At 69.4% G+C, this 26,169-nt stretch overlaps 2 protein-coding genes across 5 annotated transcripts; one reads left to right on the top strand and one right to left on the bottom strand.

Annotated features, from left to right (window-relative positions):
• Positions 1–1,706: 1,706 nt before the first annotated feature.
• TSSC4 (tumor suppressing subtransferable candidate 4) lies at positions 1,707–4,385 on the top strand. 4 transcript variants are annotated; one of them, XM_012757689.3, is made up of 3 exons: positions 1,707–1,861; positions 2,809–2,969; positions 3,114–4,385. In XM_012757689.3, exon 3 carries the CDS (start codon positions 3,137–3,139, stop codon positions 4,106–4,108), a length of 972 nt encoding a protein of 323 aa, XP_012613143.1. In that variant the 5' UTR covers positions 1,707–1,861; positions 2,809–2,969; positions 3,114–3,136; the 3' UTR covers positions 4,109–4,385. The 4 variants fall into 4 exon arrangements, with proteins under 4 accessions (XP_012613143.1, XP_012613142.1, XP_012613139.1 ...); XM_012757688.3 differs by having other exon boundaries at positions 2,809–2,947; XM_012757685.2 differs by having other exon boundaries at positions 1,738–1,865.
• A 514-nt stretch (positions 4,386–4,899) lies between these two features.
• Positions 4,900–25,813, bottom strand: TRPM5 (transient receptor potential cation channel subfamily M member 5). Its single transcript, XM_076001352.1, has 28 exons — positions 25,734–25,813; positions 24,794–25,567; positions 24,523–24,622; positions 23,914–23,981; positions 23,541–23,661; positions 23,013–23,193; positions 22,154–22,320; positions 21,354–21,540; positions 19,967–20,031; positions 19,437–19,628; positions 19,230–19,332; positions 17,936–18,054; positions 17,073–17,420; positions 16,854–16,994; positions 16,662–16,785; positions 16,091–16,236; positions 15,583–15,695; positions 15,295–15,387; positions 14,461–14,719; positions 12,903–13,021; positions 12,623–12,755; positions 10,713–10,887; positions 7,909–8,062; positions 7,336–7,514; positions 6,922–7,054; positions 6,212–6,284; positions 5,771–5,837; positions 4,900–5,371 (listed from the first exon to the last, which is right to left on the bottom strand). The coding sequence occupies exons 1-28, from the start codon at positions 25,811–25,813 to the stop codon at positions 5,265–5,267; spliced, it is 4,521 nt and encodes a 1,506-aa protein (XP_075857467.1). The 3' UTR covers positions 4,900–5,264.
• Between the last annotated feature and the right edge of the window lie 356 nt (positions 25,814–26,169).

The raw sequence follows: 26,169 nt of genomic DNA on the forward strand, positions 1-26,169 counted from the left end.
ACGGACGGACACACTGGCCCTCCTGGGCATTTGAGGGTCCCTTCCCTGCCTGTGTCTAGGTGCCTGCAAACAGGCCATGAGGACCTGGGTGGCTCAGGGCCTACGATGCCCCTCAGGGTTGGAGGGGATTGGAGGGGAGGATCTTTGCCACCTGGGGAACCCACCCAGCCCACCAAGCCGGGCTGAGGTTCTAAGACTAAGCAGTCTCCTGCGGAGTTCCCCTCTTCCTTTGCCCTGAGCACTAACAGCCACTGGGCTCTGGACTGTCCTGTCTGCTGCGCCCTGGGGTGGAGCTTGCTCTGGCTCAGCTGTTCCCCCTAGCCAGGGGGTGCTAGCAGGTTTCATGACTGCTGGAGGAAATGAAGGCCTGGGAATCACGTCAAGGGCTCCCAGCAGCCTCCCTGCAGGCGGAGTTTGGAAACTAACCCCAGCCTTGCACTGGGGTGCTACAGGGTCTCTGCAGGCTCTCCTGTGGTGCTCCCGACCCCCTCACAATCCTGGGTTGGTTGGGAGAACGGGATGGTCCAAAGAGTACTCTCCTCCCTACTTCGACCTGTGCTGCAAGGCACCAGGGACACCCTGGCCAAGGCTGTTGCCAGGTCTTCCACATGGCTGCCTGGAAGCCACAATGTGACATTAAAGACTAAGTGCTCAGGGTCCGATCGACCATGCATTCCTGGCTGAGGGCACGGGGAGGGAGGAGCCAGTCTTAGGAATAAGGTGTCCCAAAGGTGCACAGCTGAGTGGGGTTCCTGCTTTCCTCTCTTTATTTCTCTAGTCCCGGCAAGAACCAGTCCTTGAATCCTGGTTTCCTGATGGATGCCAGGACAGCAGGCCCTTGGGGGTGGGAGAGGAGAGTTCTCTCTCTGGTCCTCAGAGTGATGGTGGGTCTAGCAGCCAAGGGGAACCCAGGTGCCTTGAGTTTGTGGGACATGAAGCACCCTCAGCAGAGCAGGACAAAGGTGCTGCCCACCTAGGGCTGGTGGCCAAGGGAGGTGTGGCTTGTCCAGGGAGAACCTGGGACCTCGTCCTCCCTGGCTGCCACCCACCCAGCCCTGGCTGACTTGGGAGGTTGAGGAGTGCTCACTGTCCTCCCTTGCCCTGGCCTCTCCATCCTGCCCGACACTCGCCATGCCTCCCTGGGCCAGGCGGCCGGGATTCCTGTGTGGACCACTGATCTGGACGGTGTCAGAGCAGAGCCTGGCCCTGGCTTCCCTGCAGTGACCTGGGGGAACGTCATCTGTACCTCCCGAAGCCCAGAGCAAGGCCTCTGAGCTGACGCCCAGGCGCGAGCCGCCGGCTGGGGCAGTGTCCCCGAGGTCAACGCCCCTCAAGGAAAAAGGCGGAGCGGCCAGGGGCCTGCAAGGACCTCGGGGACAAGCTTCGGCCCGGAGGGCCGGCTAGGGGGCCGCCCCGCGAACCCCGCGTCTTTGTCTCAAGCTGGGGCCGGCTCGGGCTCTGGCCTAAGTGGGACCACGGGAGCCGGGGGACTGCGGGCAACGACGGGCTGGGATCGCCCCCGTGGGGTCTCCAGTCTCCCTGCTTCCGGGCACTGACCGGACATAATGCGGCGGCAGCAGCAGCCACTTCCGGCCATAACCGGAAATACCCCGGAACGGCCTCGTGCCCTCCGTGCGCGATGACGCACTTCCTGCCTGCGGCGGCCGCAGTCCTCGCGGCTTCCGGCAGGCGGCGCTTGGGCCCCGAGAGGGCGCCACTGCCCGTTAGTCGCGCGGGAGCCGCGGCCCCCGCCCCGCCCCTTCCTGTCACGCGCTTCCGGGGCGGGCCGCGCGCATGCGCCGTGCCCCGTGGGCGTACGACGACTGGCGCGGGAGCCGGCTGTGGCGGACGCGCGGCAGCGGTAGGTGCGTAGGGGCTGGCGGCGCCGAGGGCCCCGGGAGGTCTGCCGCCCGCCGGCCCGCCCCGGCCCGCTGGCTCCGGCGGGAGGAAGGCTCGGCCCCGCCCCCCAGAGCGGCCGGGCCGGCGTCCCCGAGGCCGTCCGAGCGCGGCCTGGGCAGTGGCCGGCGCACGGCGAGGGGCGTGCGGGCGGCCCTTCGCCGCGGAGAGTCGCGCCGGCAGGAATCGAGATCCCGCCGGTGTCCGACCTGGCGGGGCGCAGGCCCGGCCGCGTCCTCGCTGTGGCTCCCGGGCAGGGAAGCCCGGCGGGGCGGGGCTGGGGGGCCGGTGGCTGAGAGCCGCGGCCGGGCCGTCCTGGGGGCCTGGAAGCAGGCTCGGGGCACCGGTGGACTCGACAGTCGGTGGGGGCCCGCGGCAGCGCTCCTCTGCGCGGCCGGGAAAGGCCCGGCGTGTGTCGGGTGTCCCAGGAGGAAGGACTGTGCCCCAGGACCAGTGGGGGCTTGCCTCTGCCCGGCAGGGCCGCTCCAGGTGACCGTGGGCACCCCGCCTTCCTGAGAGCTTGACCCTCAGACGCCAAGGACTAGGCTGCGGATCTCTCCGGAGCTCCCCGGGGTCTCCCTGCAAACAGGAGCCCACCTCCCCACCACGGACCAGGAGGGGCGGGTCTCTCGAGCACTCGTCGCACGCCATGCATGCATAGCGAGCAGCTTGTAAATGATGGTATAGTAGCACAGAGGCAGGTGCGGGCCCTGGCTGGCCACCTAATCGCTCAGAGCCTACCTGGGAGGATTGTCGTGGTAAATGAGGTAACAAGCGAGAAGTCCCTGCCCTTGTTTCTAGCCTGTGACGAGGACTGCATAAACCCAAGCTTGGGTCACTTGCGTCCTGGTGTCTGTTCCGCAAGTTCATGCTCCGGTCTGATGGCTGGTTCTCCCCCTGACCCCCACCCAGTGTCAGCTGGACAGCTGAACAGTCCTGGGGGACTCCTGGGACTGAGACAACCACACCTTTGCCACTGAGGACCTTCATCAGGGCTCCGCCCACCCAGCACTCAGCGTCCACCACAGGCACCCACCCAGCGGATGGGGAGGTGAGAAGAGGGCTTTGCAAAGGTGAGATCGGGGCCCCAACCCTTTGTGGGACACGGTTCTTTCTGCCAGTCCGCCTCGCCTGCCCATGCCCTGGGTGGTGGGTCTGCAGGAGGAACTTGCTCTAGATACTGCTCTGCTCAGAAACAAACTTCTGCTTTGGTCCAGGTGTGGTGTGGCCCTGGGCCCACATGGCTGAGGCAGGGACAGGAGAGCCATCCCCTGGCTTGGAGGGCAAGCAGGGGACAGAGTACGACACCCTGCCTTCGGACGCGGCCTCCCTCAGTGACTCGGACTCCGACCTCAGCCTGCCCGGTGGTGCTGAGGTGGAGGCGCTGTCCCCGGGGCGGCTGCCTGGGGAGGCCCAGGAGGATTCGGGCCCCGACGAGCCCTCCTCGCCTCCCAGGGCCGCGGTGCAGCCGTTCCACCTGCGAGGCATGAGCTCCACTTTCTCCCAGCGGAGCCACGACATCTTTGACTGCCTGGAGGGGGCAGCCAGGCGGGCTCCACCCTCTGTGGCCCACGCCAGCGGGCGTGGCAACAGGAGCTTCCGGCAGCCCCTGGCACCCTCGAGCCAGCCTTCAGCGGGAGGCCTGAGCAGGGCCCCTCGGAGCCCTGCCCCCCCGAAGGTGCCCCCTGTCCCCGATTACGTGGCACACCCTGAGCGCTGGACCAAGTACAGCCTGGGGGACGTGGCCGAGGCCAGCGAGCAGGACAATCGGGCGGCTGCCCTGGCGTTCCTGGGCTCCCGGAGCCTCGCTGACCCCACTCACTTCGTGCCCTCCTTCAACCAGGACCCCTCCAGCTGCGGGGAGGGGAGAGTCGTCTTCACCAAACCGGCCCGAGGTGGCGAGGCCAGACCCGAGAGGAAGAGGGTCCTGAGGAAGGGCGGGGAGCCAGGCAAGGGCCCCAGCACTGCCGGTGGGGAGGGCCCTGTGGAGCTGGCACACCTGGCCAGGCCCGGGAGCCCTGAGGCTGAGGAGTGGAACAGCCCCCTTGGGGGCCTGCAGGAAGTGGGACCACCGTCAGGGGCTGTCCATAGTGGGTCCACGCCAGGCCCCCCGATGGTGGAGACTGTTGGTTTCCATGGCAGCAAGAAGCGGAGTAGAGACCATTTCCGGAGTAAGGGCAGCAGCCCCGAGGGCCCGGGTGCTGACGTCTGAGCAGACTCTGGCCACTGGGTCCTCCTGCCCTCCCAGCCAGGCTGCCTACAGGGCTGGCATCAGAGGGATGCCCCGGCCTCTGCCCATCTGGAGTGGAAGGACCATCCCCCTGAGGAGGAAGCTGGGGGCAGCCTGTAGTGGTGGCAGCAGCCCTGGCTGGAGCTCTGGGAACCTATCTCCACTGGAGCAGAGATTTGCTGGGGTCCTTGGGCGTGTGGGCTGGGGACACTGGGAGCCCTTGCTGTCCACTGGGGCACAATAAAGGTTTTAGATCTTTCTCGAGTGTCGTGTCTGTCGGCCCAGCCCTCCGTAGCTGGGGGGCTGCTTTGCGTGTGTGCTGACACCTCCATTCCTCCCCAGATTTGCTGGAGGAACTGATGGGACAGCAAGAAGTAGGCCTGTTCCCTCCAGGCTGGCAGCTCACCACCATGGGTGTCCAGCCAGTGTCCTTAGTGGGCCTGGGTGGGTGCAGAATATGCCCCCAGCCTGGTGCCAACCACAGGGTGGGGGCCAGATGTCGTGTCTGGCGGGTAAGTCCCTGCTCCTGAGTGTTCACTTGTGCTCAGTGACCTGGACACATTAGCCGCCTGGGGTCTCGTTTGACCTGGGCCAGGTGTGTGGCTGCATCCTACAGGGCCCATTGGAAATGAGGCGGCACCTGGCAGGGTGGGCGCCCCAGTGATTGCTGTGCCAGCCATGGGGAAGAGTGGCGGGCTCGGCAGGTACAGTCACCTCCGGAGCCAGTCTGCCGAGTGGAGGGCTGGGTGTTAAGGGGTAGAAATTCTAAGCAATAGCGTTTCAAAGCAAGATTTGTTTGTCATCAGGTAACACGAGTGGGGGTAGGTGCAGGTCCCCTGGGTTGCACGGACATGCCCATCTCACACTGCTCATCCAGTGCTCTGATGGGGGCTGGGGGCATGTGTTTCTTGCTGTCAGGGAGACTGTTCCGGGACACTGCTGTGCTTCCCGGGGGCCCTGGGAGGGTGTCAGGCAGGACAAAGAGAGGTTCCTTTCTGTGGGGCAGATGTCCGGGAAGGGCTAGCCTGTGGCCACTGCCCACTGGGCTTCTCGGGACATTGGCGGAGGTCAGCGTGTCCATGAGGCCCAGGAGGACCAGCTGAGGAGAAGCGGGCCGGCACGCAGCAGGCCAGGCAGCTCAGGTGGCCGAGGGTGGCTGGCCAGGCTGCGGGGGCTCCCTGCCGCCAGGGCCCCCTCTGTGGTCAGCAGTGGCCTGCCGGCTCCCGCCGCCGCAGTTCCGAGAGCCTGGTAGGAAGGAAGGGCCCTCAGAGGCGGGGGCCGGGGCATGGTGGCCCTCGGAGTGGGGACAGCTGGGCAGCCTAGAGCGGGCCAGACCTCCTGTAAGCCCTGGGGCTAGTGCTGTGCCCTGCTAGGGCCCAGGGGGTCCTGCCTGCTGAGAGGGTGGCCCAAGGGGCCGGCTCAGGCTGGGCCTCTGGAGTCTGGGTGAACCAGGCCGGCGCGCCCTGGCGGGGCCTGGCTCTGTCAGAGGGCGCCTGCACCGCCCCAAGGGACAGGACCAACCAAGGCCATCAGAGACCCCCACGCCCCGGAGAAGGGGAGGCAGCAGGCGCAAGGCAGGACCAGCTGCCCGAGGGGGGTGTCGCCTGTGCCCACCCCCACCCCACCCGCCCCACGCGGGCTTACTCCAGGGGACGCCGCCCTGGGCCAGCGTGTCAGCCACGGAGGACAGGAGCACCGCGCAGTAGTTGACCTGGAAGAGAGCGAAGTGTTCAGGGAAACCCCAGGGCTGCCCGGACAGCAGGGGGCCCCTGCCAAGGCCTGCTGCCCTGTGACCCTCTGGGGGCTGCGGCCCACAGGAAGGGGCACGCAAGGTTCTGGCGTGCTGTGGGCAGTGGGCCGTGAGGGGACTGGGACGTGGGACCCTCGGGGGCGGGCTGTGGTCTCCTGACTGGTGGGGAGACAGGCCCAGCTACCAGCTGGTCCTCACCCCAGGGCCCATCCTCAGGGGTGCCCGCTCCTGCCGGGCCCTGGCGTGGCTCTTCAGCTCGTGTCTGGGCGCAGGGCTGTGGGTGGTGGGCAGGCCCCCTCGCCACCGCAGAGCCACCTGGCCTTGCTGTCACTTGCCTGCGATTCCAGAGACTTGATCCGCTTGTCTTGCTCTCTCAGCCCTCCGAGGAACTTGGCCACGAAGTCCACTCTGTGACAGAGGCAGAAGCCAGGCTGCTGACCGCTACGTGGCACTCCACATGTGGGAGCCTCCCGTCCTCCCCGCCCTGTCCTCGAAAGGTGCCCGATCTGGTGGCACCCAGGACTCCTTAGGGCAGCACAGTCTGTAGTGCCGGGCGCTTCTGCGCCCTCCCTGCCTGGGTCACACCGTCCAGCGAGGGGCAGAGAGGGCAGGCCGGGCCCGCCCCAGGCAGGACAGGGCCCCTGAAGCGAGGGCGGGGATGGACCATGGGGCCAGAGAGAAGGGAGGAGGGGCCAGTGTCACCCCGGAGACCGCAGCAGGGAGGATGCACGATCCGTGCCACGGTCCCCAGCTACAGGGCAGGCGAGGCCCCAGCAGAGCCCTGCCCCCGCGGCCTCAGCTCCTCAGCTCAGGTCCTTGTCGCTGGCACCGAGGACACCCCTCCAGTGACAGTGGCAGACGTCCCCCAGGGACCCTGGGGGCCAGGCTCTCCTGCCACCTCCACCTCCAAGGTCGGCGCCGGCACCAGGGCTCAGGGCCACAAGCAGCCGGGGCGCGTCTGGTCCCTCTGCCCCAGGCCGGGCCGCTCTGCGTCTCTGGGCAGCCGCGTGGGCAGAGGTGCCAGGTGCCACGCCCTCGCCCGCACCTGTGCGCCGTCTTCCGCAGCACCTCCCCCTCGCTGTCGCGCCGCCTCTTCTCCACCTTGCTCAGGAAGCTCTCCTTCTGCACCGTCTCCCAGGTGACGATCTGCTGGTCCAGGGGGTCTGGCAGGTCTCGCTCTGGGAGGGCCAGGGCAGGCGCAGGCTTTGCCGGGGCCACGGGGGCACTCCCAGTGGCAGAGCCCGGCCTGGCCCTGGGCGGGGCTCCAGACTGCGGGACGAGGACGGGTCCCGCACGGGGACACGCACGCAGGCTGCAGGGGGCCTCTCCCCTGACCCTGGTCCGGGGCTTGGGTCAGCCTGGAAGGAGCCCAGCCAGGACGCCAGGCCCCGGAGGAGGAGCCCAGGCCCCTCCCGACCCACCCGCACCCCGGGGCGAGCGCGGCCGCCGCCCGCCTCACCCAGGTGCTCCCGCTTGTGCTCGGCCTTGCGGACGGCCCTGCGCAGCGCCAGGCTCAGGTGGCTGAGCAGGATGAAGGGCGGGGCCAGGGCGGGGCGCTCGTGGTACTCCACGATCAGGTGGTAGCGCTGGAACTTCCAGAACATGTCGGCGTTGCCCTGCACCACCTGGAACGTGTAGCTGCGGGACAGGCGCCGAGCCTCACCCACTGGCCCCCCGGCCCCTCCTGCCCCCTCCTGCCCCTGGGGCCCTTTCAGGCGCCAGGCCCCGCACCCCCTTCTGTGCTGGCCCCCGGGGTGCGTCTCAGGGTCCCCTCACCCCCCACGCCCCCTGCTCTCCCCGGCAAGGCCGGGGTTCCTCACACCACCCAGCCGCCCCAAAGACCCCGGCCCTGCTTTCTGGGAGCAGGGAGGGCGGTTCTCGGAGCCGGGGGCCGGGGCGAGCGAAGCCTGGCGGTGCCCGGCTGCTCCGCCTCCTGCACCCCGGGCACCGGCACGGGCGGACGGGCGCGAGCGTCCAGGCCTCTCTACTGGGGCAGGGGGGCCGGGGGCCCAGAGCCTGGGACGAGGGGCACCTGAACATGGCGATGAGCAGGTTCATGAGCAGCACGTTGGTGACCAGTAGGAAGGTGACCAGCAGGAGGATGACCAGCCAGTTGGCGTAGAGGTTGGGGCAGGAGGGCGAGCCCTGCAGCGGCAGTGGGTGCGCGGAGCAGTTCACTCGGGCCTCTGAAAGGCAGGGCGGTGGGGCTGGGGCTGAGGCCGGGGCAGCCGCAGGCAAACGACGAGACCCCCGAGCTTGGTCCCCGGGCCTAGGCCAGCGGGGCACAGGGGCCCTGGCTGGGTGGCCTGCTGTCCCGTTTTACCCGGGATCGTCGGGGTTTTAGCCCCGAAAGCCCCATCGTGGGAGGCGCCGGGCCTGGCAAACCAGACGGGCGTCCGTCCAGCCCAGGGTGGCCCCTCCTGCCTCTGGGGTCACCAGGGCCTGGGGTCACAGCCCAGACCATGTGGGGGATGGGAGGTGGGGGAAGGAGGACTCACAGGACACAGTTTCTGCTGGTTGTTGCATGGATTGACACCCCCTATACCCCCAACAAAAGGCTCTGCTGTCAAGCAGGGAGAGCTGGGAGGGGAGACGGTGTCCTCTTACTGCAGGACTTATCAGAACCTTTACAGAGCTAATGCCTGTCACAGGCTCCAAGCTGGGGGTAAGTCTGACAATTTTCCAAAGCATATCAAGCCAGCAGGCCCAGAGGGCACAGAGCCTGCACTGACCCACTCCAGTCTGAAGGGCACTCTCCAGGCCACGTGGTCTCCCTCGGCCCTGGGCAGGGACTCGCCAGGGGCCCACAGATCACCACACCAGCCCCTCAGAGCAGCTGGAAGTCGGGGTGAGTGTGCAGACCCTAACCCTGGGGGCCCTTGGTGCACAGGGCACCTTGGCCAGAGGCCAGAGCGCCCCTCCACCCGCTACGACTCCTCTCTTCATCCACGAGGGAGCTCCACTTCCCCGCCCTCCCCGGGCCGTGGGCCAGCGTGCATGTGGGAGTGTCTGTGCACACACACGTGCATGTCCACGTGTGGGTGCACATGTCTGTGTGCATCTCTGCATCTGCATGTGAGTCTGCAGGTGAGCACGGTAGTGCACACGTGCACATTCGAGCGTGTTTCTGCGCCTGCCCCCGGGTCCCTGTCTCTCGAGGTCCACCCGTGTGTACCCGTGTTCTGGCCTCCACGTGAGTGTGGGGCTTCAGGGCCCGTTTCCAGGTGTGTGCGCCTCCCTCACCGGGCCAGTCCCTGCCTGCTGCTCCTGAGCGAGTCCCCGCGTGTGATGGGGAGGGGCGCGCAGCGGGCAGAGCGCCAGGTCCCGACCGGCCACCGCCCGGCAGCCCCAGCCCACGAATCTGCCCCCGGGCTGGGGCTGGTCGCGGCCATCTCTCTCCTCCCGGCGCTGGAGAGGTGGCCAGGGCCCGCCTGGACGGCGCGTCTGCGTGGCAGTGAATCTGCCCGACAACAGCGGCTCCCAGGCAACGGCCCCCCAGCCCCCCCACTGTGACTTGAGAAGGCAGCACCCAGCCGGGTGGAAAGTAAACTGTCCCTGCGTCCCGAGCCCAGGAGAGCGAGCTCCATCCAGTGCGGCTCCTGTGCAGAGCGGGGCGGGAGGGCAGGGGCTGCCCTGGACCCCAAGGGACCCGCAGGCTGTGGGGAGCTGCCTGAGCCTCAGTTTCCCTCTCAGCCCAGGCACGTATTAGTGATTGACTCTGCCCAGCGGCATCGTGGATGCGCAGAGAAGGGAGGTGACATGGACAAGGACTCGAGCAGGCCCTGGCCACGGCTTCCCCCTGCAGGACTGGCCGCTGCAGCTCTGGGGACCCCGAGGCAGCCCTCGGGCGGGGGCCTGGCAGAGCCTGCAGGTCCTCAGGGGGATCTAGGTCGCGCCCAGGCCTGTCCGCTCACTCTAGTGGCTGGGGCTGGCCGGGCCAGAGATGCAGCCACTTGGGCAGGGCCCCAACCCTGCCCTGGCCGGAGGCCACGCGGTGAGGAGAGGGGTGGGGCACAGGGCCTGGAAAACTGATGCGCAAAGGCCAAACCACATGCGCTGGGCTCTGTGTTTGCTTCTGTCTTGCAGTCAGCCCATCGACAGGTGTCTGTCACACTGCCCTGGCCTCACCCACGGCTCCTCCAGGAGGGTCGGGTCAGCCACACAGCACGCTGTGCCACGACTGCCCTGCGGCTCTGCTCCGTGCCGCTACTGAGCCTGGGGCACCCCGGAGCGGCCCGTGGGGCCAGCGTCCCTGAGCCCCGCACTCTGGCCTGCCTTCCCAAGGAGGTGGCCTCTCCCAATGGGACACCCGCAGCCGCAGACAGGCCCCGCCCACCTGCGCCCCACAGGTAGCGCGCGTCGAGAGGGTCCCCAGAAGAAGCAGGGGGCCCACAGGGTGGCCTTGCAGCTGACGGGCCTCAGGAGGGTGGGTGACAGGGACACTCAGCCACGCAGGGCCTTGCAGGAGGGTTGAGGCCAGGCCCGAGGGGCCCAGACACCAGGTGATGGCCTCCCCGACACCCCTGCCCTGTGCCTGCCCGTCCCCTACCCCACGTCACCCCCAGCAAGGCCTCTGAGCCTGCGGCTACCCACCGCTGCCTTGAAGTCCCCTGCGTCTGGTTCCTGAGGTCGGGGGCTCCGTGCAAGGAGCCAACCCTGTCCCTGGGTCTGGGCCTGGCCTCAGGGACTCCTCCGGTCTCAACTCCAGGCTGGGGTCCCCTGTGACCCCAACAGGCCCCTCTGGAGAGCTGCACACCCAGGGACTTGAAAGACCGACTGCCTTTGGTTGCTCCTTGGAGTCCCCGCCACCCCGCGCCCGCCCAGCCAGATACAAACCGTCGATCTCGTCCAGCGGAATCTGCCCGAAGATCTGCAGGTAGGGCCGGTAGAGCACGCGGCGGAAGATCCACTCCAGGCGGCTGTCGTGGGGGTGCAGCAGTGCCTGGGTGGTCACGCCGTAGGCCACCAGCCACACGCTCAGGAAGAAGAGGAAGAAGAAGACGTCCTTCATCTCCATGGGGCAGGGAGAGCGCCGTTAGCAGCCCCTTGCTGGGTGGCTCATGACGCACCCAGGGGGATAGTGGGGGGGGGGACAGAGGGGCTCACGACCCACCCAGGGGGACAGTGGGGGAACAGAGGGGCTCACGACCCACCCAGGGGGACAGAGGGGGAACAGAGGGGCTCACGGCCCACCCAGGGGGACAGAGGGGGAACAGAGGGGCTCACCACCCACCCAGGGGGACAGTGAGGGGACAGAGGAGCTCACCACCCACCCAGGGGGACAGTGGGGGGACAGAGGGGCTCACGGCCCACCCAGGGGGACAGTGGGGGGACAGAGGGGCTCACCACCCACCCAGGGGGACAGTGGGGGGACAGAGGGGCTCACGACCCACCCAGGGGGACAGTGAGGGGACAGAGGAGCTCACCACCCACCCAGGGGGACAGTGGGGGGACAGAGGGGCTCACGACCCACCCAGGGGGACAGTGAGGGGACAGAGGAGCTCACGGCCCACCCAGGGGGACAGTGGGGGAACAGAGGGGCTCACGACCCACCCAGGGGGACAGTGGGGGAACAGAGGGGCTCACGACCCACCCAGGGGGACAGTGGGGGGACAGAGGGGCTCACGACCCACCCAGGGGGACAGTGGGGGGACAGAGGGGCTCACGACCCACCCAGGGGGACAGTGGGGGGACAGAGGGGCTCACGACCCACCCAGGGGGACAGTGAGGGGACAGAGGGGCTCACGACCCACCCAGGGGGACAGTGGGGGAACAGAGGGGCTCACGACCCACCCAGGGGGACAGTGGGGGGACAGAGGGGCTCACGACCCACCCGGGGGGACAGAGGGGGTACAGTGGGGCTCACCACCCACCCAGGGGGACAGAGGGGGAACAGAGGGGCTCACCACCCACCCAGGGGGACAGTGAGGGGACAGAGGGGCTCACGACCCACCCAGGGGGACAGCGGGTGGACAGAGGGGCTCACCACCCACCCAGGGGGACAGAGGGGGTACAGTGGGGCTCACCACCCACCCAGGGGGACAGTGAGGGGACAGAGGGGCTCACCACCCACCCAGGGGGACAGAGGGGGAACAGAGGGGCTCACCACCCACCCAGGGGGACAGTGAGGGGACAGAGGGGCTCACGACCCACCCAGGGGGACAGCGGGTGGACAGAGGGGCTCACCACCCACCCAGGGGGACAGTGGGGGGACAGAGGGGCTCACCACCCACCCAGGGGGACAGTGAGGGGACAGAGGGGCTCACCACCCACCCAGGGGGACAGAGGGGGAACAGAGGGGCTCACCACCCACCCAGGGGGACAGTGGGGGGACAGAGGGGCTCACCACCCACCCAGGGGGACAGTGAGGGGACAGAGGGGCTCACCACCCACCCAGGGGGACAGCGGGTGGACAGAGGGGCTCACCACCCACCCAGGGGGACAGTGGGGGGACAGAGGGGCTCACCACCCACCCGGGGGGACAGAGGGGGTACAGTGGGGCTCACCACCCACCCAGGGGGACAGAGGGGGAACAGAGGGGCTCACCACCCACCAAGGGGGACAGCGGGTGGACAGAGGGGCTCACCACCCACCTAGGGGGACAGATGGGGAACAGGGAGGCTCACCACCCACCCAGGGGAACAGATGGGGAATAGAGGGGCTCACCACCCACCTAGGGGAACAGAGGGGGAGCAGAGGGGCTCACCACCCACCCAGGGGGACAGCAGGGGGACAGAGGGGCTCACCATGCGTTCCACAATGATGATCTTGGGGCCCAGCTGCTTGTGTATGGCAAAGATGTGGATGAGCCGGAGGGTGAACACCATGAAGTCCATGGCCAGGACGGAGCGGCCGGCCTCGAACACCGAGGGCAGCATCCTGGGGGGGACAGCAGGCTGGACGGGCGGCTGGAGCCCAGGGAGGTGAGGAGGGTGGCTCTGGCCAGGGCCTCTGAGGTTCCGAGTGGCCCCAGCTGGACGCCTGCCCACAGCCCCCCTGAGGACAGGGCCTCTGGGCCCCACAGACCTGCAGGTGACACCAACGATGAAGAGGAAGATGGCCACCATGTCACACTTGTTCCAGTTGTCCTCCACATACAGCGTGAACTTCTTCAGCAGATGCGTGTCCTCGTCCGTGAAGAAGCCCTGGCAGAGACATGGACACTCTGCTGCCAGCTGCCTGGGCCCTCACTGGGGATGGCCCCGCCCTGCCTGGGCTCTGTGAGGGCCAGGGCTTGGCCTGCCATGGGGTCAGGGTCCATCTGTGACCAGGATCTGGGCTCTGGGTAGGATCAGGGGTCAACTGAAGATGTCCCAAGTCTAAGCCTGGGGACAAAACCTGGGGTTAATCTGAACTTGGGGTCAGTGGTCTGTGTGAACAGGGTCCAGGATTAGTTTATGTCCAGTGGCTGGACTTGGGCTATGTATGATACACTCAGGCTTCACACTCTGACTAGAGAGACAATGGCCATGCTTAGTCTGGAGCTGGGATCGGGGCTCAGTCCGGGGTGGGGCTGGGATCAGGGCTTGGTCTAGAGTGGGGCTGGGATCAGGGCTCGGTCTAGAGTGGGGCTGGGATCAGGGCTCGGTCTGGACTGGAGCTGGGGTCAGGGCTTGGTCTAGAGTGGGGCTGGGATCAGGGCTCAGTCAGAGTGGAGCTGGGATCGGGGCTCAGTCTGGAGTGGGGCTGGGATCAGGGCTTGGTCTAGAGTGGGGCTGGGATCAGGGCTCAGTCAGAGTGGAGCTGGGGTCAGGGCTCGGTCTGGGGTAGGACTGGGATCAGGGCTTGGTCTAGAGTGGGGCTGGGATCAGGGCTCAGTCAGAGTGGAGCTGGGGTCAGGGCTCGGTCTGGGGTAGGACTGGGATCAGGGCTTGGTCTAGAGTGGGGCTGGGATCAGAGCTCAGTCTGGACTGGAGCTGGGGTCAGGGCTTGGTCTAGAGTGGGGCTGGGATCAGGGCTCAGTCAGAGTGGAGCTGGGATCGGGGCTCAGTCTGGAGTGGGGCTGGGATCAGGGCTTGGTCTAGAGTGGGGCTGGGATCAGGGCTCAGTCAGAGTGGAGCTGGGGTCAGGGCTCGGTCTGGGGTAGGACTGGGATCAGGGCTTGGTCTAGAGTGGGGCTGGGATCAGAGCTCAGTCTGGACTGGAGCTGGGGTCAGGGCTTGGTCTAGAGTGGGGCTGGGATCAGGGCTTGGTCTGGACTGAGGCTGGGATCAGGGCTTGGTCTAGAGTGGGGCTGGGATCAGGGCTTGGTCTAGAGTGGGGCTGGGATCAGGGCTCAGTCAGAGTGGAGCTGGGATCGGGGCTCAGTCCGGGGTGGGGCTGGGATCAGGGCTTGGTCTAGAGTGGGGCTGGGATCAGGGCTCAGTCAGAGTGGAGTTGGGATCAGGGCTCAGTCCGGGGTGGGGCTGGGACCAGGGCTCAGTCTGGGGTGGGGCTGAGATCTGGGCTCAGTCTGGGACCAGGATCAAGGCTCTGGCGGTGTTCTTCTTGTTCTGCAATGAGGAGCCGCAGCCCCAGAGGGCCGGCCCCGCGCCCCCGGCCCAGCGCCGCAGAGCAGAGGGAACGGGGCAGGCTGACCCCTGACCTGCCGGATCTCCTCCAGCACCAGTGTGAAGACCCAGAAGTACAGGGTGACCTCGGCCCCCGACGGCCCCTGGGGCGGCGGCCTGAAGTCCACCAGCAGGACGTAGGTGAACAGGAAGAGGAAGGCGAAGTACATGACCACGTTCCCCAGAAACACGGTCACGGGAGCGCCCCAGAACTTCCTCCAGCGCGTGAGCAGGAAGGCCGCGTGCGGGCCTCGGTCGCCCTGGGCTCTCCGCGCCTCCACCGGCTCCTCCACCCTGTGCCATGCAGGAGGCCACAGTGGGAGGCTGCACCCAGCAGGCGCCCACCGGGGTCCAGCCTCCGGCCACCACCCGTCGGCTGCCACCCGCCGGCCACCACCTCCGGCCACCACCCACCGGCCACCACCTGCCGGCCACCACCCACCGGCCACCACCCGCCGGCCGTCACCTCCGGCCACCACCCATCGGCCACCACCCGCCGGCCACCACCTCTGGCCACCACCCGCCGGCCACCACCTCCTAGCATCGGCCACCACCCACTGGCCACCACCTCCGGCCACCACCCACTGGCCACCACCCACTGGCCACCACCCACTGGCCACCACCTCCGGCCACCACCCGCCGGCCACCACCCACTGGCCACCACCTCCGGCCACCACCCGCCGGCCACCACCCACTGGCCACCACCTCCGGCCACCACCCATTGGCCACCACCTCCGGCCACCACCTGCCAGCCACCACCTCCGGCCACCACCCACTGGCCACCACCTCTGGCCACCACCCACTGGCCGCCACCACCTCCAGCTGCCACCCGCCGGCCACCACCCCACCCAGCCCCTCCGGCCCCTCACAGGCTGCCCGGGCCGCACAGCAGGCTCTTCTCTGCGCCCAGGTCGTCCAGCTCCTGCAGGTCCTGGGGGCCGGTCCGCAGAGGGGCCTCCTCGCTGCGGGCACGGGGGACGCTCAGGGCCCGCGGGAAGGGCCCCAGGGGCACCTGCTCGGTCCCACGCACCGAGAAGGACAGAGACCCAGGTGCCCAGCTGTGCACATGGGCCGGGGGCAGCAGGGCCACGGGGATTCAGGACTCGGGTTCCCGGAGACACGCGGCCACTGACACCAGGGGGCCCGGCCCGACCCACCTGAAGGCGATGAGGTTGGTGTAGATGAGCAGCGGGCAGAAGAAGGCGCCCAGCAGCCGCAGGATGGGCGTGCCCGTGGCCATGTCCCCCCACCAGATCTTGGTCAGGAAGGCCTGGGACAGAGACGCACCTGCTGGCCTCCCGCCTCCACCTTTGCCCACGCTGTGCCCTGCGCAGGGGACACCCTTCCCCGGCTCCTGGCCAACGCCAGCTGCTCCTCGGGGTGAGCTGGAGGTGCACGTGGCCGGCCCTCCCTGCTGCTGCGCAGGGCGCAGGAGGGCGGGTGCTCCTGCCACGCGAGCCTTCGCCCAGCGCAGGACCAGGGTGCCCGCCCCCCCCCCCAGGCGGCACAGGGGAGCCAGACGCTGCAGGCCGGTGGTCAGCTGGGCTCCTCGCTGGCCCTGGGTGGTCCCGGGCCCTGCTCGCCCACCTGCCCGCCCGCCTCGGCCCTCCCCGAGGGCTCAGACTCCGACCGGGGCGACAGGGGCCCTGCGTGGCCAGCACCCACCTGCACGCCGTCGTGGGCAAAGAAGGCCTTGGTGTCGGCCTCGGCGGCCAGGTGCAGGCAGGTGGTCCTGCTCCAGCAGCGGTTCCGCCGCACCAGCAGGGCGAAGGCCCGGTCCTCGCTGTTGCTGTAGCACTCAGAGAACAGGTCTGCCCGCGGGGCCTGGCGGCTGGATGGGGCTCGCCCTGCACCCTGCGGCCACACCCCTCCCTCCTCCTGCCTGGAGCCCACGTAGCCCCCCAGGGCAGCCAGGCCTCTGCACCGCGGCCGCGGACAGCCCTGCGGCCTGCCCTGGGCCGGGCTCCCCCGCAGGACCATGGGTGGGACACTCTGAATGTCCCACCAGCGGAGCGCAGGGCACGCCAGGGCCACAAGGCTGCGTCTTCCTCTCCCCGTGCCCAGTCGTTCCGGCCAGGGTTTGGGGGCCCCCTCCCATTCTACAGGGGGACCACCTAGGTCTCACTGGGCCACGCAGCGGGAGGAGGGGGCTTGGAGGGGAGCCCCGCCCCTCGGTCTGGCCCTTCACCCCCTTTCCCCCCAGCGGCACGGCCCCGGCCACTAGGCGTCCACTCACCGAGGGCCAGCTGCTCGTACTTGGCCTCGCGCATGGCCCGGGCCACCTCGGCCTCCGGCTCCAGGTGCGACATCTCTTTGAGGATTTTGCAGGCGGCCAGCGCGGCCGCCACGCCCTCCTGGCCCTAGGAGACGGGATCTCAGGGGCTGCCCGCCGCCCCCCACCCCGCGGGGGGCCGGGGCGGCCGCTCACCATGGCCCAGAAGTAGGTGGCCATCTCGTGGCGGTTCTGCAGCACGGCCCAGAGGAACAGGTCCCTCCAGGGCTGCTCGCTCCTCCGGCCCAGGTCCGGCAGCCACTTCTGGCCCGCGGGCCGCTTGGCCGGGCCCCCCTCCTGCGGCAGGACACGGCTGTCTGTGGGCTCCAGCTGCGGCCCCGGCCCCGCCCCCGCCCGGCCCCGCTCGCTCCCCACCTTCCTGCGGCCCCCAGGCCCCCCGTCCTGGTAGAGGCCGCGGCAGGCGTCCCGCAGGAAGTCCTTGAGCACGCGGGAGACCTCGTGCAGGGAGAAGGCGGGCGGCCCGGCGGGCGGGTCCCGGGCCTGCTGCGCGCCCAGCCCGGCCAGCGGTCGCCGCGCCTCCTCCTGCTTGCGCTGCAGCAGGTCGAAGAGCAGGCTCTTGGGCGCCACGGAGCGGTACAGCTGCTGCAGCCGCCCGAACGTCAGGAAGTCCGCCAGGTCCGCGCCGTTGTCCACGAAGAGCCGCACGAACTCGGGCTTGTTGCTGACCAGCGCGTCCATCAGCACCTCCTCCAGGTCCCGGGACTGGACGGCCGCGGGGGCACGCCAGGGGAGGGGGACAGTGGCAGTGAGCGGGAGCCGGTGGGGGAGGGGTGGCCCGGGGCCAGGCCACGCTGACACCTCCCCGGGCCGTGGCAGGCACAGGCGGGTCCCGACAGTCTGGGGGCACCAAGGGCACCGTGGCTGCCTGAGCCTTCGGGGGTGGCCCACAGCCAAGGGTGGCCCGGCCAGCGAGGGAGGCAGAAGCTCGGCGGTGCTGCGGCCTTGGCACGGCCCCCTCGGGACAGCGCCTGCCCCAGGCCCTTGGCACGGCCCCCTGGGGACAGCCAGGCCGGAGCAGGCAGCCAGCAGCCCTCAGGACAGCACCTGCCGCAGGCCCTTGGCACGACCCCCTGGGGACAGCCGGGCCGGAGCAGGCAACCGGGAGCCCTCGGGACAGTGCCTGCCCCAGGCCTTTGCACGGCCCCCGCCCTGTGCCGGCCACAGTCGGGGCGCGGGGGGGGGCAGCCACGGGCTGCGCAGACGGGGTCGGGCGGCACCTTCCACTCCACGTCCCCGTTGAAGATCTCGCTCTTGGCGATGTCCACGCGGTCCCAGGCCACGGCCAGCTTGAGCTCGTCCAGGTAGTCCTGTGCCTCCTGGCTGTGGCTCTTGCAGGCTGCGGGCGGAGCGGGCAGGGGCGGTGAGGGAGGAGCCTTCCCGGCTCGCAGCACCGGGCTCCACACCTCAGCGCGCTGGCGAGGGGCGCGGCTTTGCTGGGAGGGGCCCAGGGGGCAGGGCGGCCTCTCTGCTCCCATGACGACGCTCCCTCCTGGCGACTGAGGGGCCCCAGCCGACACCCAGGCCTGGGCCCCGGCCACCACGGTCCGGGGAAGCGGGTCTGGTGTGTTTCCTCCTCCGGGAAGGGCATCCGGCCACGCTGGGCACTGCAGGGCCACGCGACAAGGGCCACGCAACTGGACGTGGAGGCCGCTGTCCTCGCCAGACCCATGAGGGAGGCCGGCGGGCCTTAGACTCCAGACCGTGAGCGCCGTGAGACCGTGGCGCCCCTCCCAGCCCGTGGGACCTGCCCGGCTCTCGGGAAGCCACGGTGGGGGGGTCCCTGCACTCGGGGCTCCCCTAGGCCCATTGCCTGGGGGGCGCTGACCCAGAACCTCCGCCGTGTCGAGGGCCCCTCGCTTGGGGGGTGTCCCAGCCCTCGCTCCACCTGCCCTGTCCCCCCCCCGCCGTGGCCCCGTGTCTGGCCGCCACGGGTCGGCCCTCGGCACATGTTTGTCTCCAATGAAAGCGTGTGAGATGCTGATCCCTTTCCCTCAGCGGCCACGTAGATAAACGGGTCTGTCCACACAAGGGCCCACGTGGCCTTCGGAAAGGACTGAGGCCCTGCCACGGCCGCAGCGTGGACCAGCCCTGAAAGCCGGGTGCGGAGTGACAGAGCCGGCAGGACGCATCTTTGCGCGGTTGTGCGGGGCCACGCGGACGGAGCGCCCGGACGGCGCACCCGGAGAGAGCCGTGGATCGGGGCGTGCAGGCTGGCACAGGCTCTCTGCGGCCACGGCAACGCTCTGCGATCAAGTAACGGCGACAGTCGCGCCACCTCGCGCACGTGCTAGAACTGCTGAGTCGAAAACCTTGAAAATCTTTTAAAATTACGGTGAAAAAAAAACACACATCACGGGATTCGCCAAACGCAGGACGTGTTGTGAGTCTGTGCGCCGTCTCCCCCGGGACGGAAAGGGCCGCCAGGCCTGGCCACGCCCCCAGGCGGCTCAGAGCGCAGAAGCCACGGGGGCCACCACCCCGCCGGGCGCCACCACCCCGCCGGGCGCCCACCTTTCACCAGCGCCTTGAGGATGACGGTGTCCAGCTCCTCGGAGCCCTCCTGCTCGAAGTCGTGCACGGTGAGCAGGTGCGGGTGCGAGGTGATGTTCTGCAGCTGGCACGGGGACACAGCGGCTGCGTTGGTGGGAACCCCCTCCCCCAGCCCCCCCCCCAGAGGAGGGCGCAGGAGGACGGGGCCGGGCGGGCAGGGGTGCGTACCAGCTTGGTCCAGCACACGACGTCCTCCCAGGAGAAACGCTGGCTGGGGAACTTCTCCTTGAACTGCTTCTCGGCCACCTGGGGCAGCAGCGGGTGGGGCTGGCTCGCCAGCGCGGCGAGCACGTCGGCCACGCCCCCCGAGCCCGCCAGGATCAGCCACGGCGTGGCCTGCTCCACCGCCCGGGAGACCCTCTGCCGTGGGCGGGGAGGGGACGCCGGTCAGCCCGGGCGACTTCCAGGGCGTGTGTTGGGCGACCCATCACGCCCCTCCCGGAGGGTCCCCGCCTGGCCCCTCCGCCTCGCCCCTCCACCTGGCCCCTCCACCTGGCCCCTCCGCCTGGCCCCTCCGCCTCGCCCCTCCACCTGGCCCCTCCGCCTGGCCCCTCCGCCTCGCCCCTCCGCCTGGCCCCTCCGCCTCGCCCCTCCGCCTGGCCCCTCCGCCTCGCCCCTCCGCCTCGCCCCTCCGCCTCGCCCCTCCGCCTCGCCCCTCCGCCTCGCCCCTTCGCCTTGCCCCTTCGCCTCACCCCTACCTCCAGGATGCCAGGGTCACCGTTGACCAGGAGGCAGAGGACGGGGATCTCGATGCTGCCGGTGCCTGTGGACAGAGCGCCCGTGACGTCCCTCCCGGTGCCCAGGGTGCTGGGATGGGGGTGGGGAGGGGCCCCCAGCTGCCACGGTTTCTGGGCACAGCCAGGTCGAGGGGCCCCTTATCGCAGCCCCGGGCCCGTGGCGGGGGCGGGGACTTCCATCTCGGTCTGGGCCGTCCACCTGGCGGCCTGTGGCAAGGGCGGCACACGGCCATCTCGACATAAAGGGACGTCCATGACGCGGGACACCCGGCGCTCGCCGCAACCGGGGGGTCGCAGGACCACCCAGGGGGACCCCGACTCCGGGGCAGCTGTGAAAGGAGCCCCCCGGCCGGATCTGGAGGCTCCGCCAGGTGGGCCGAGGTGGAGCCGGGGCCGCGGGTGGGCAGGGCGGGCGGCCGTCCTCCTGCCAGGTGACCGGCTCACACCACTGAGTGTCTCGTCACAGAGGAGCGCTCAGCTGGCCTCGCCCCGACCACGTTTTTTGTTTATAAATGCTTTCTGTGGCCCGTGAGTGTCACTAATGTAAGCCACCATACGCTCCGTTTACACACACTATTTTTTTTTTTTGAGACAGAGTCTCGCTTTGTTGCCCAGGCTAGAGTGCTGTAGCGTCAGCCTCGCTCACAGCAACCTCAATCTCCGTGGCTCAAGCCATCCTCCTGCCTCAGCCTCCCGAGTAGCTGGGACTACAGGCATGCACCACCACGCCCGGCTAATTTTTTTGTATATGTATTTTTAGTTGGCCAATTAATTTCTTCCTATTTATACTAGAGACGGGGTCTCGCTCTTGCTCAGGCTCCTGAGCTGAAGCGATCCTCCCGCCTCGGGCTCCAGAGTGCTGGGAGTACAGGCGTGAGCCACCGCGCCCGGCCTATCCACACTATTTACACACACGCCAGCACATTCTTGGTAAATCCAGCTTTCAAACCTGCGGCCGACCACGGCGGCGCCCGTGTCTTGGGCAACGCTGCCCCCTGGTGGCAGCGTACCGCGTGGCCCGTGGAAAGAAAGGAGCCTGGTGCAACTCACAGATCTCACTCTGCTTCCCAGAGCCCCGCGCCTCCGGCTGGGGGGCCCAGTGGAAAGGGGGTGCATGCGGCCGTGCTCTGCCGCCTGACGGGAAGGTCGCTGCCTGTCGGGGCCCCCCCCCCCGCCCCGCTGTGCCACCTCTGCTGCCCCTGCTGGGACGGCTGCCGCTCCCAGGGCCCCAGGTGTGCCTTCTGCCTGGGAGGTGCCTCCCAACTCCCTGGCGGTCCCTCCCCGCCCCCACCCGCGAGGTCCCTGCGGCTCCCTGGGTCCCGAGGAGGCCGGGGCGGGCGGGCCTCACCTCCGTAGCCCGTCCTCTGCTCCGAGATGTGCTTCTCCAGCTGCAGCCGCAGCCCCGTCAGCCCGTCCCCCGCCCCGGGGGGCCCCGGCTCCACCAGGACGAAGTGGGACAGGTTGCTGTCCAGGGCGCAGAGGGGGCCCTGGCTGCTGCCGCCGTCCTCTGCGGGATAGTGGACGGGGACGTCCTCCTATGCCCGGGGGACACAGCAGAGCCCTCAGGAGGCAGCCCGGGCTGGGACCCCCACGACACCCTCCCCGCCACGGCCCCGAAGCCCTGCACAGGGATTCTGCCCAGGCCTCTGTTTCCCCACCCCTCGGACCCACGGGGAGGCCCAGGGTCCCTCCCTAGTCTGGCAGGGCCGGGCGGGAGCTCCCCGTTTCTAGACTCTGCGGGGGCCGCCCGGGCCCGCACGGCCTGCCTTGGACAGACCCCCGGCTGGGCGTGGGGAGGGCCTGGGCTGTGCAAAGCTTGGGGGCGCTGGCCACACCAGGCCTGGTCCCCATGCGGGGCTGCACCCTCGGTTCCCTGAGCAATGCCGCCACCTGCTGGCCGCATGTTCTGGCCTGTCCTCCCTGCCCTTCCCCTGCGCCTCAGTCCTCAGAACCCCTGCCCCCTCCACCCCTACCCCCACCTCCCCACCCCCCCTGACGCCTCCAGACTGGGACGGGAGCCCTGGACATGAGCTGCTCTGCCCCCGCCCTTCCTGCCTCCTGGGCCCACCTGGCCCACCTGGCCCACCTGGCCCACCTGGCCCACCTGGCCCACCTGGCCCACCTGGCCCAGCGAAGCCAGACGCTCACCTGGGCGTCCTCCAGGAGCCGGCGGTGCAGGACACGGCCCAGGGAGGCGAAGCCCACGGCGACCACGCGCACCCTGGCGGACGTGCTGGCCAGCGAGTGGTCGCGCACGGCCTGCCCCACGTGCCAGGCGGAGCCCGAGCGGAGGGCGCTGGTCAGGATCCAGGCCCCTGTGGGCGGGAGGAGGGGGACGCTTGTCCAGCCGGGGCCCGGGGCCTGCCCAGCTGGCCCTGACCCCCAGGCCGGTCGGCAGCCGGTGACCGGGGGCGAGGGTTTGGGCACGGGACAGCCAGGCTCAGAGATGGCGCGGCACCTGCACAGGCCACGCAGCAGCCGGGACCGGCTGGACCCCGAGCCCACGTCCCCAGGCCGGGTGAAGGAAGTGGCAGCCCCGGCCTGGCCTGAAGGGCACGAGCCAGCAGCCAGCTCCCCACGGGGACAGACCCTGTCACAGCTGGGCCAGAGTCCCCGACTGGTTTTTCCAAATGACAAAGCCCTTAGCTTGTGTCTGGTTTGGGAATCTTTTTTTTCTTGCTACAGTCATTTCTGCAGTAACGGATTCAGAAACCCCAGACCCTTCCCCCGGGGTGTCTGCAGGCAGAGACGGCTGCAGAACAGAGCCTGAGCCCCCGGACCGGCCGGCCAGCCAGCTCTGCCAGGGAGGCGCGGGCGTGATGGGGCCCTGGGCGTGATCAGCGCCGGGGCCCGTGAGTGGCGGGTGGCTCTAAGGAAGGCCAGGCCTCTGCCCACGGGGTGGCCGGGACCCAGCAGGGAGGCCCTTGGCCCCGGCCGAGGCTACTACGCGAGTCCCCGAGAGCCGCTTCCACCGGGGAGGGGCAGCGGCCGGGCGCGGGGGCCTCACCCGTGGTCTGGGCCGCCGTCACCAGCCCCTTGCGCAGCACGGCCCGCAGCCAGGGCTTCATGGCGAAGGGCCGCTCCTCCCCCACCAGCGACACCACCAGGTTGGGGGCCGGCAGGTGCCACCTGGTCAGCAGCAGGTCGAACAGCACGGACGGGGCCACGCCGCTCGGCACCTTCACGAACTGCGGGGCGGGGCGCAGGGGCTCAGGGCTCAGGGCAGCGGGAGGGGACAGGCCCCCGGACCTTTCCGGAGCACGGCTGGTCCTGCCTTGACCTGCCGCGTGGCCTGGGCGGTCCCAGCTCCCTTCGGAGAGACGGGGGTGCCGAGCCAGGACCTCCCAGGGGGACTTGGGGGCTCTGGTGACCCAAGGGTGGGAGGTGCAGCCGGAGGCTCTGGTTCCCGGCTCAGAGCACGGCCCCCAGAGAGCAGAGCCCGGGAGGCAGAGAGCAGTGGGTGCTCGGCGTCCTGAACCCGGGGGCTCCAGGGCGCACATGCCAGGAGTCACACAGGCCTGGGGGCCGCCCCTACCTTGCCTCGCTTCTTCCCAGACCCTCCGAAGTCGATCTCGCCCTGGTACAGGCCCGGCCCGTCTGCAGGGTCCCTGGGGCTGCCGGGACAGGAGTCCCGGGCGTCCTGCATGGCGGCCCCTCTGCAGGAACACAGGCACCCCTGAGGGCAGGAGAACCCGCCCCCTGCCTTCCTCCCTGCGGGGGCCGGGCTGCCGTCATTAGGGAGCCCCTCCCCAGCCGCGACATGCTGGCAGAGTTGGGGACCCCCACGGGGGAGTCTCTGCCACAGTGGCCGTCCCGCCAGGCAGCCCTGCCCCACACCAGCTGCACCCGTCATGCCCCTTCCCAGGCGGGGTGGGGGGCGCGTCCAGGCTCCTGGCCCTGCCACTCACCCCGGCCCAGCCGCCTTGGGCCGACCGCACCCGGCCTCTGTCCTCCGAAGGCTCCGGTGGGGGTTGTCCTGGAAACCCCGAAAGACTTAGCAGGGGGACCCGTAGCCTTTTGGCCTCGCAGCCCACCTGCCCCTAGGACACCCTGGGCGCACCTGGCGGGCAGGTGACAAGGCGAGGCTGGTGCACCCAGCTCAGGTGCAAGGGTGCCTGGGAAGACGGGTGGAGGAGGGGGGACCACCCCTCCTTGCCCGGGTGGGCCCCGGCCCCCAGAGAGGGAAGCCCTGCACCGGCTCCACCACCCTGTCTGCCTGGGGCCGCCTGCGGCACCCACTTCTACAGAGCTATGTCCCCTGTCCCCGGCAGTGCCGGCCGGCCACAGACGGGCCCCGTGTGAGTGGAGAATGGTCCTTCGGAACATGCTGTTTCTTACAGCGGCCACACCTGTGCCCACGGGCGGGGATGGGCAGGACAGGGAGCCGGACGGGGGTCCGGGGCCCAGCCGGGGCCCTCCCCACTGTGCCCCTCTGGAGCCAGCACAGTAGCTGTGTCCCCCCAGAGAAGGTGTCCCCCAAAGAGACATGCCCAAGTCCTAGCCCCTGGCGCCCTGACTGCGACCTTCTTTGGAAACAGGGTCTTTGCGGAGGGGGTCGTGATGTCAGTCAGGACGAGGCTTTGCAGAAAAGGGTGGGCCCTGCCCCGGCGGCTGTCCCTGTGAAAAGGGGACATTGGGCCGCAGACACAGACTCACAGAGGGAAGGTGATGTGAGGGCAGGGGCGGCAGCAGCAGTGACGCCACAAGCAGGCGAGGCTGGGAGGGGCCTCCTGACAGCTCTGCGAGGGCCGGCCCTGCCCACACCTGGCCCCACACCTGGCCCCACACCTGGCAGGACTGGGCACCTCGGCCTCCAGGTCGGGCGAGAACAGACTCCTGCCGGTTCGAGATGCCCGGCGAGCGGCCGTGTGTCCCGGCAGCCGGACCCCCGTGCCGTTTTCGGGCCAGCGGGGGGGCAAGCAAGCGTGTGCCTGCGTGGGGCCCGGGCAGGTGCGGTGTGGCCCTGTGGCCACAGGCGGGGCCACCCCGGGAACCCGAGCGCTGGCGGCCGGGACGCAAGTCCTCCCGCACTTCCCAGCCCACAGCCACGCGGCAAGGGCGGCATTTGAATGTGGCCTCCCGGGCGGGGCTCGCGCTATCCGTGTCGGGTTTCGGCGGCTGGTGTCTGCAGGCCGGCCCGGCTGGGCCCGGGGCGGGGAGGGCAGGACACGCAGCCTACTGGCGTCCCCTGGCTGCGGAGACCAAGGACCTCCAACCGGGGCCACAAAGCCACAGCTGTGGAGGCCAGAGATGCGGAGTCCAGGTGTGGGCAGCCCGTGCTCCCTCCGCGTCTCGGGGAGCACCTTCCTCGCCCCTTCCGGCTCTGGTGGCTCCAGGTGTCCCTTGGCCTGTGGCCTCTGTCCCTGCTGCCGTGTGGCCTCGCTCACGTGTGTCTGTGTGTGCCCTGCTAGTGAGGACACCAGCCACCAGGCCAGCCCAGCGTGGCCACCGTGGCAGACCACGTCCGCAAAGACCCTGCTTCCAAAGAAGGTCACATTCCGAGGCTCCCGGAGGACACTGCTGCCCCTTCTAGGGGGACAGTGCTCGGTGCAGAGTAGGCACCTGGGGGGAGGGGGTGCTTGCCACGTGAGCGGGGGTGGGGTGCGGGCCGAGGGCCCTCACTGCGCCAGGGCCCTGCCATGCCTGGCCACCCCGTAGGGCCATCGGCTGCCACATCTGGACACACGCCCTGCGGCAGGGAGGTGCGTGGCTGGATGTGTCTCCTTGCCCGGGTGGGGGTTTGGGGGCCAGAGCCCAGCTGTGCACCTCGGCCCCCAGGGAACGGGCCGTGCCGGCCAGCACTGACATCCTTGCCTATCCCACCAGCCTCAGGCCAGAGATGGGGCCTCACTCCTGTCCCCCCACCCCTGGTGGGGGAGTCAGGGGGGAGCCCGGCCCCTGAAACGCCTCTCCGCCCCCCCCAAGGCCCAAACCCCACTGAGCGTCTCTGGCTGGGGCTCAGAGGGGGCTCCCCTCTGTCAAGGCCCCTGGGAGTGGAGGCAGCCACCAGCCGTGCCCTGGGCCCCCCATGGCCCTGTTGCCTCTTTCCTCCCTGACAGGGTGGGGGTGGGTGGGGGGGCCCCTGGGAGAGGAGCAGTGGTGGGGGGGCAGCCTCACCTTCCCTCAGGCCCCGCCCACTTGGGCCTTGGGGAAGGTGCCAGGCA

This window comes from Microcebus murinus, chromosome 4 (assembly GCF_040939455.1).
Source record: "Microcebus murinus isolate Inina chromosome 4, M.murinus_Inina_mat1.0, whole genome shotgun sequence".
NCBI classification, from domain to species: Eukaryota; Metazoa; Chordata; class Mammalia; order Primates; family Cheirogaleidae; genus Microcebus; species Microcebus murinus.

What these genes read in the sequence shown, in the direction of transcription:
- TSSC4 (XM_012757685.2), top strand. Translation starts at nt 1,795, where the DNA reads ATGCGCCGTGCCCCGTGGGCGTACGACGACTGGCGCGGGAGCCGGCTG. An exon ending in CGGACGCGCGGCAGCGGTAG is followed by an intron (nt 1,866 to 2,808) that starts GTGCGTAGGGGC and finishes ACCCCCACCCAG; the next exon opens with TGTCAGCTGGACAGCTGAAC. An exon ending in GAGAAGAGGGCTTTGCAAAG is followed by an intron (nt 2,970 to 3,113) that starts GTGAGATCGGGG and finishes GCTTTGGTCCAG; the next exon opens with GTGTGGTGTGGCCCTGGGCC.
- TRPM5 (XM_076001352.1), bottom strand. Translation starts at nt 25,813, where the DNA reads ATGTCAGTGCTGGCCGGCACGGCCCGTTCCCTGGGGGCCGAGGTGCAC. An exon ending in GCCCCCAAACCCCCACCCGG is followed by an intron (nt 25,568 to 25,733) that starts GCAAGGAGACAC and finishes CCCTCCCCCCAG; the next exon opens with GTGCCTACTCTGCACCGAGC. An exon ending in GCAGAGGACGGGCTACGGAG is followed by an intron (nt 20,032 to 21,353) that starts GTGAGGCCCGCC and finishes CTCTGTCCACAG; the next exon opens with GCACCGGCAGCATCGAGATC.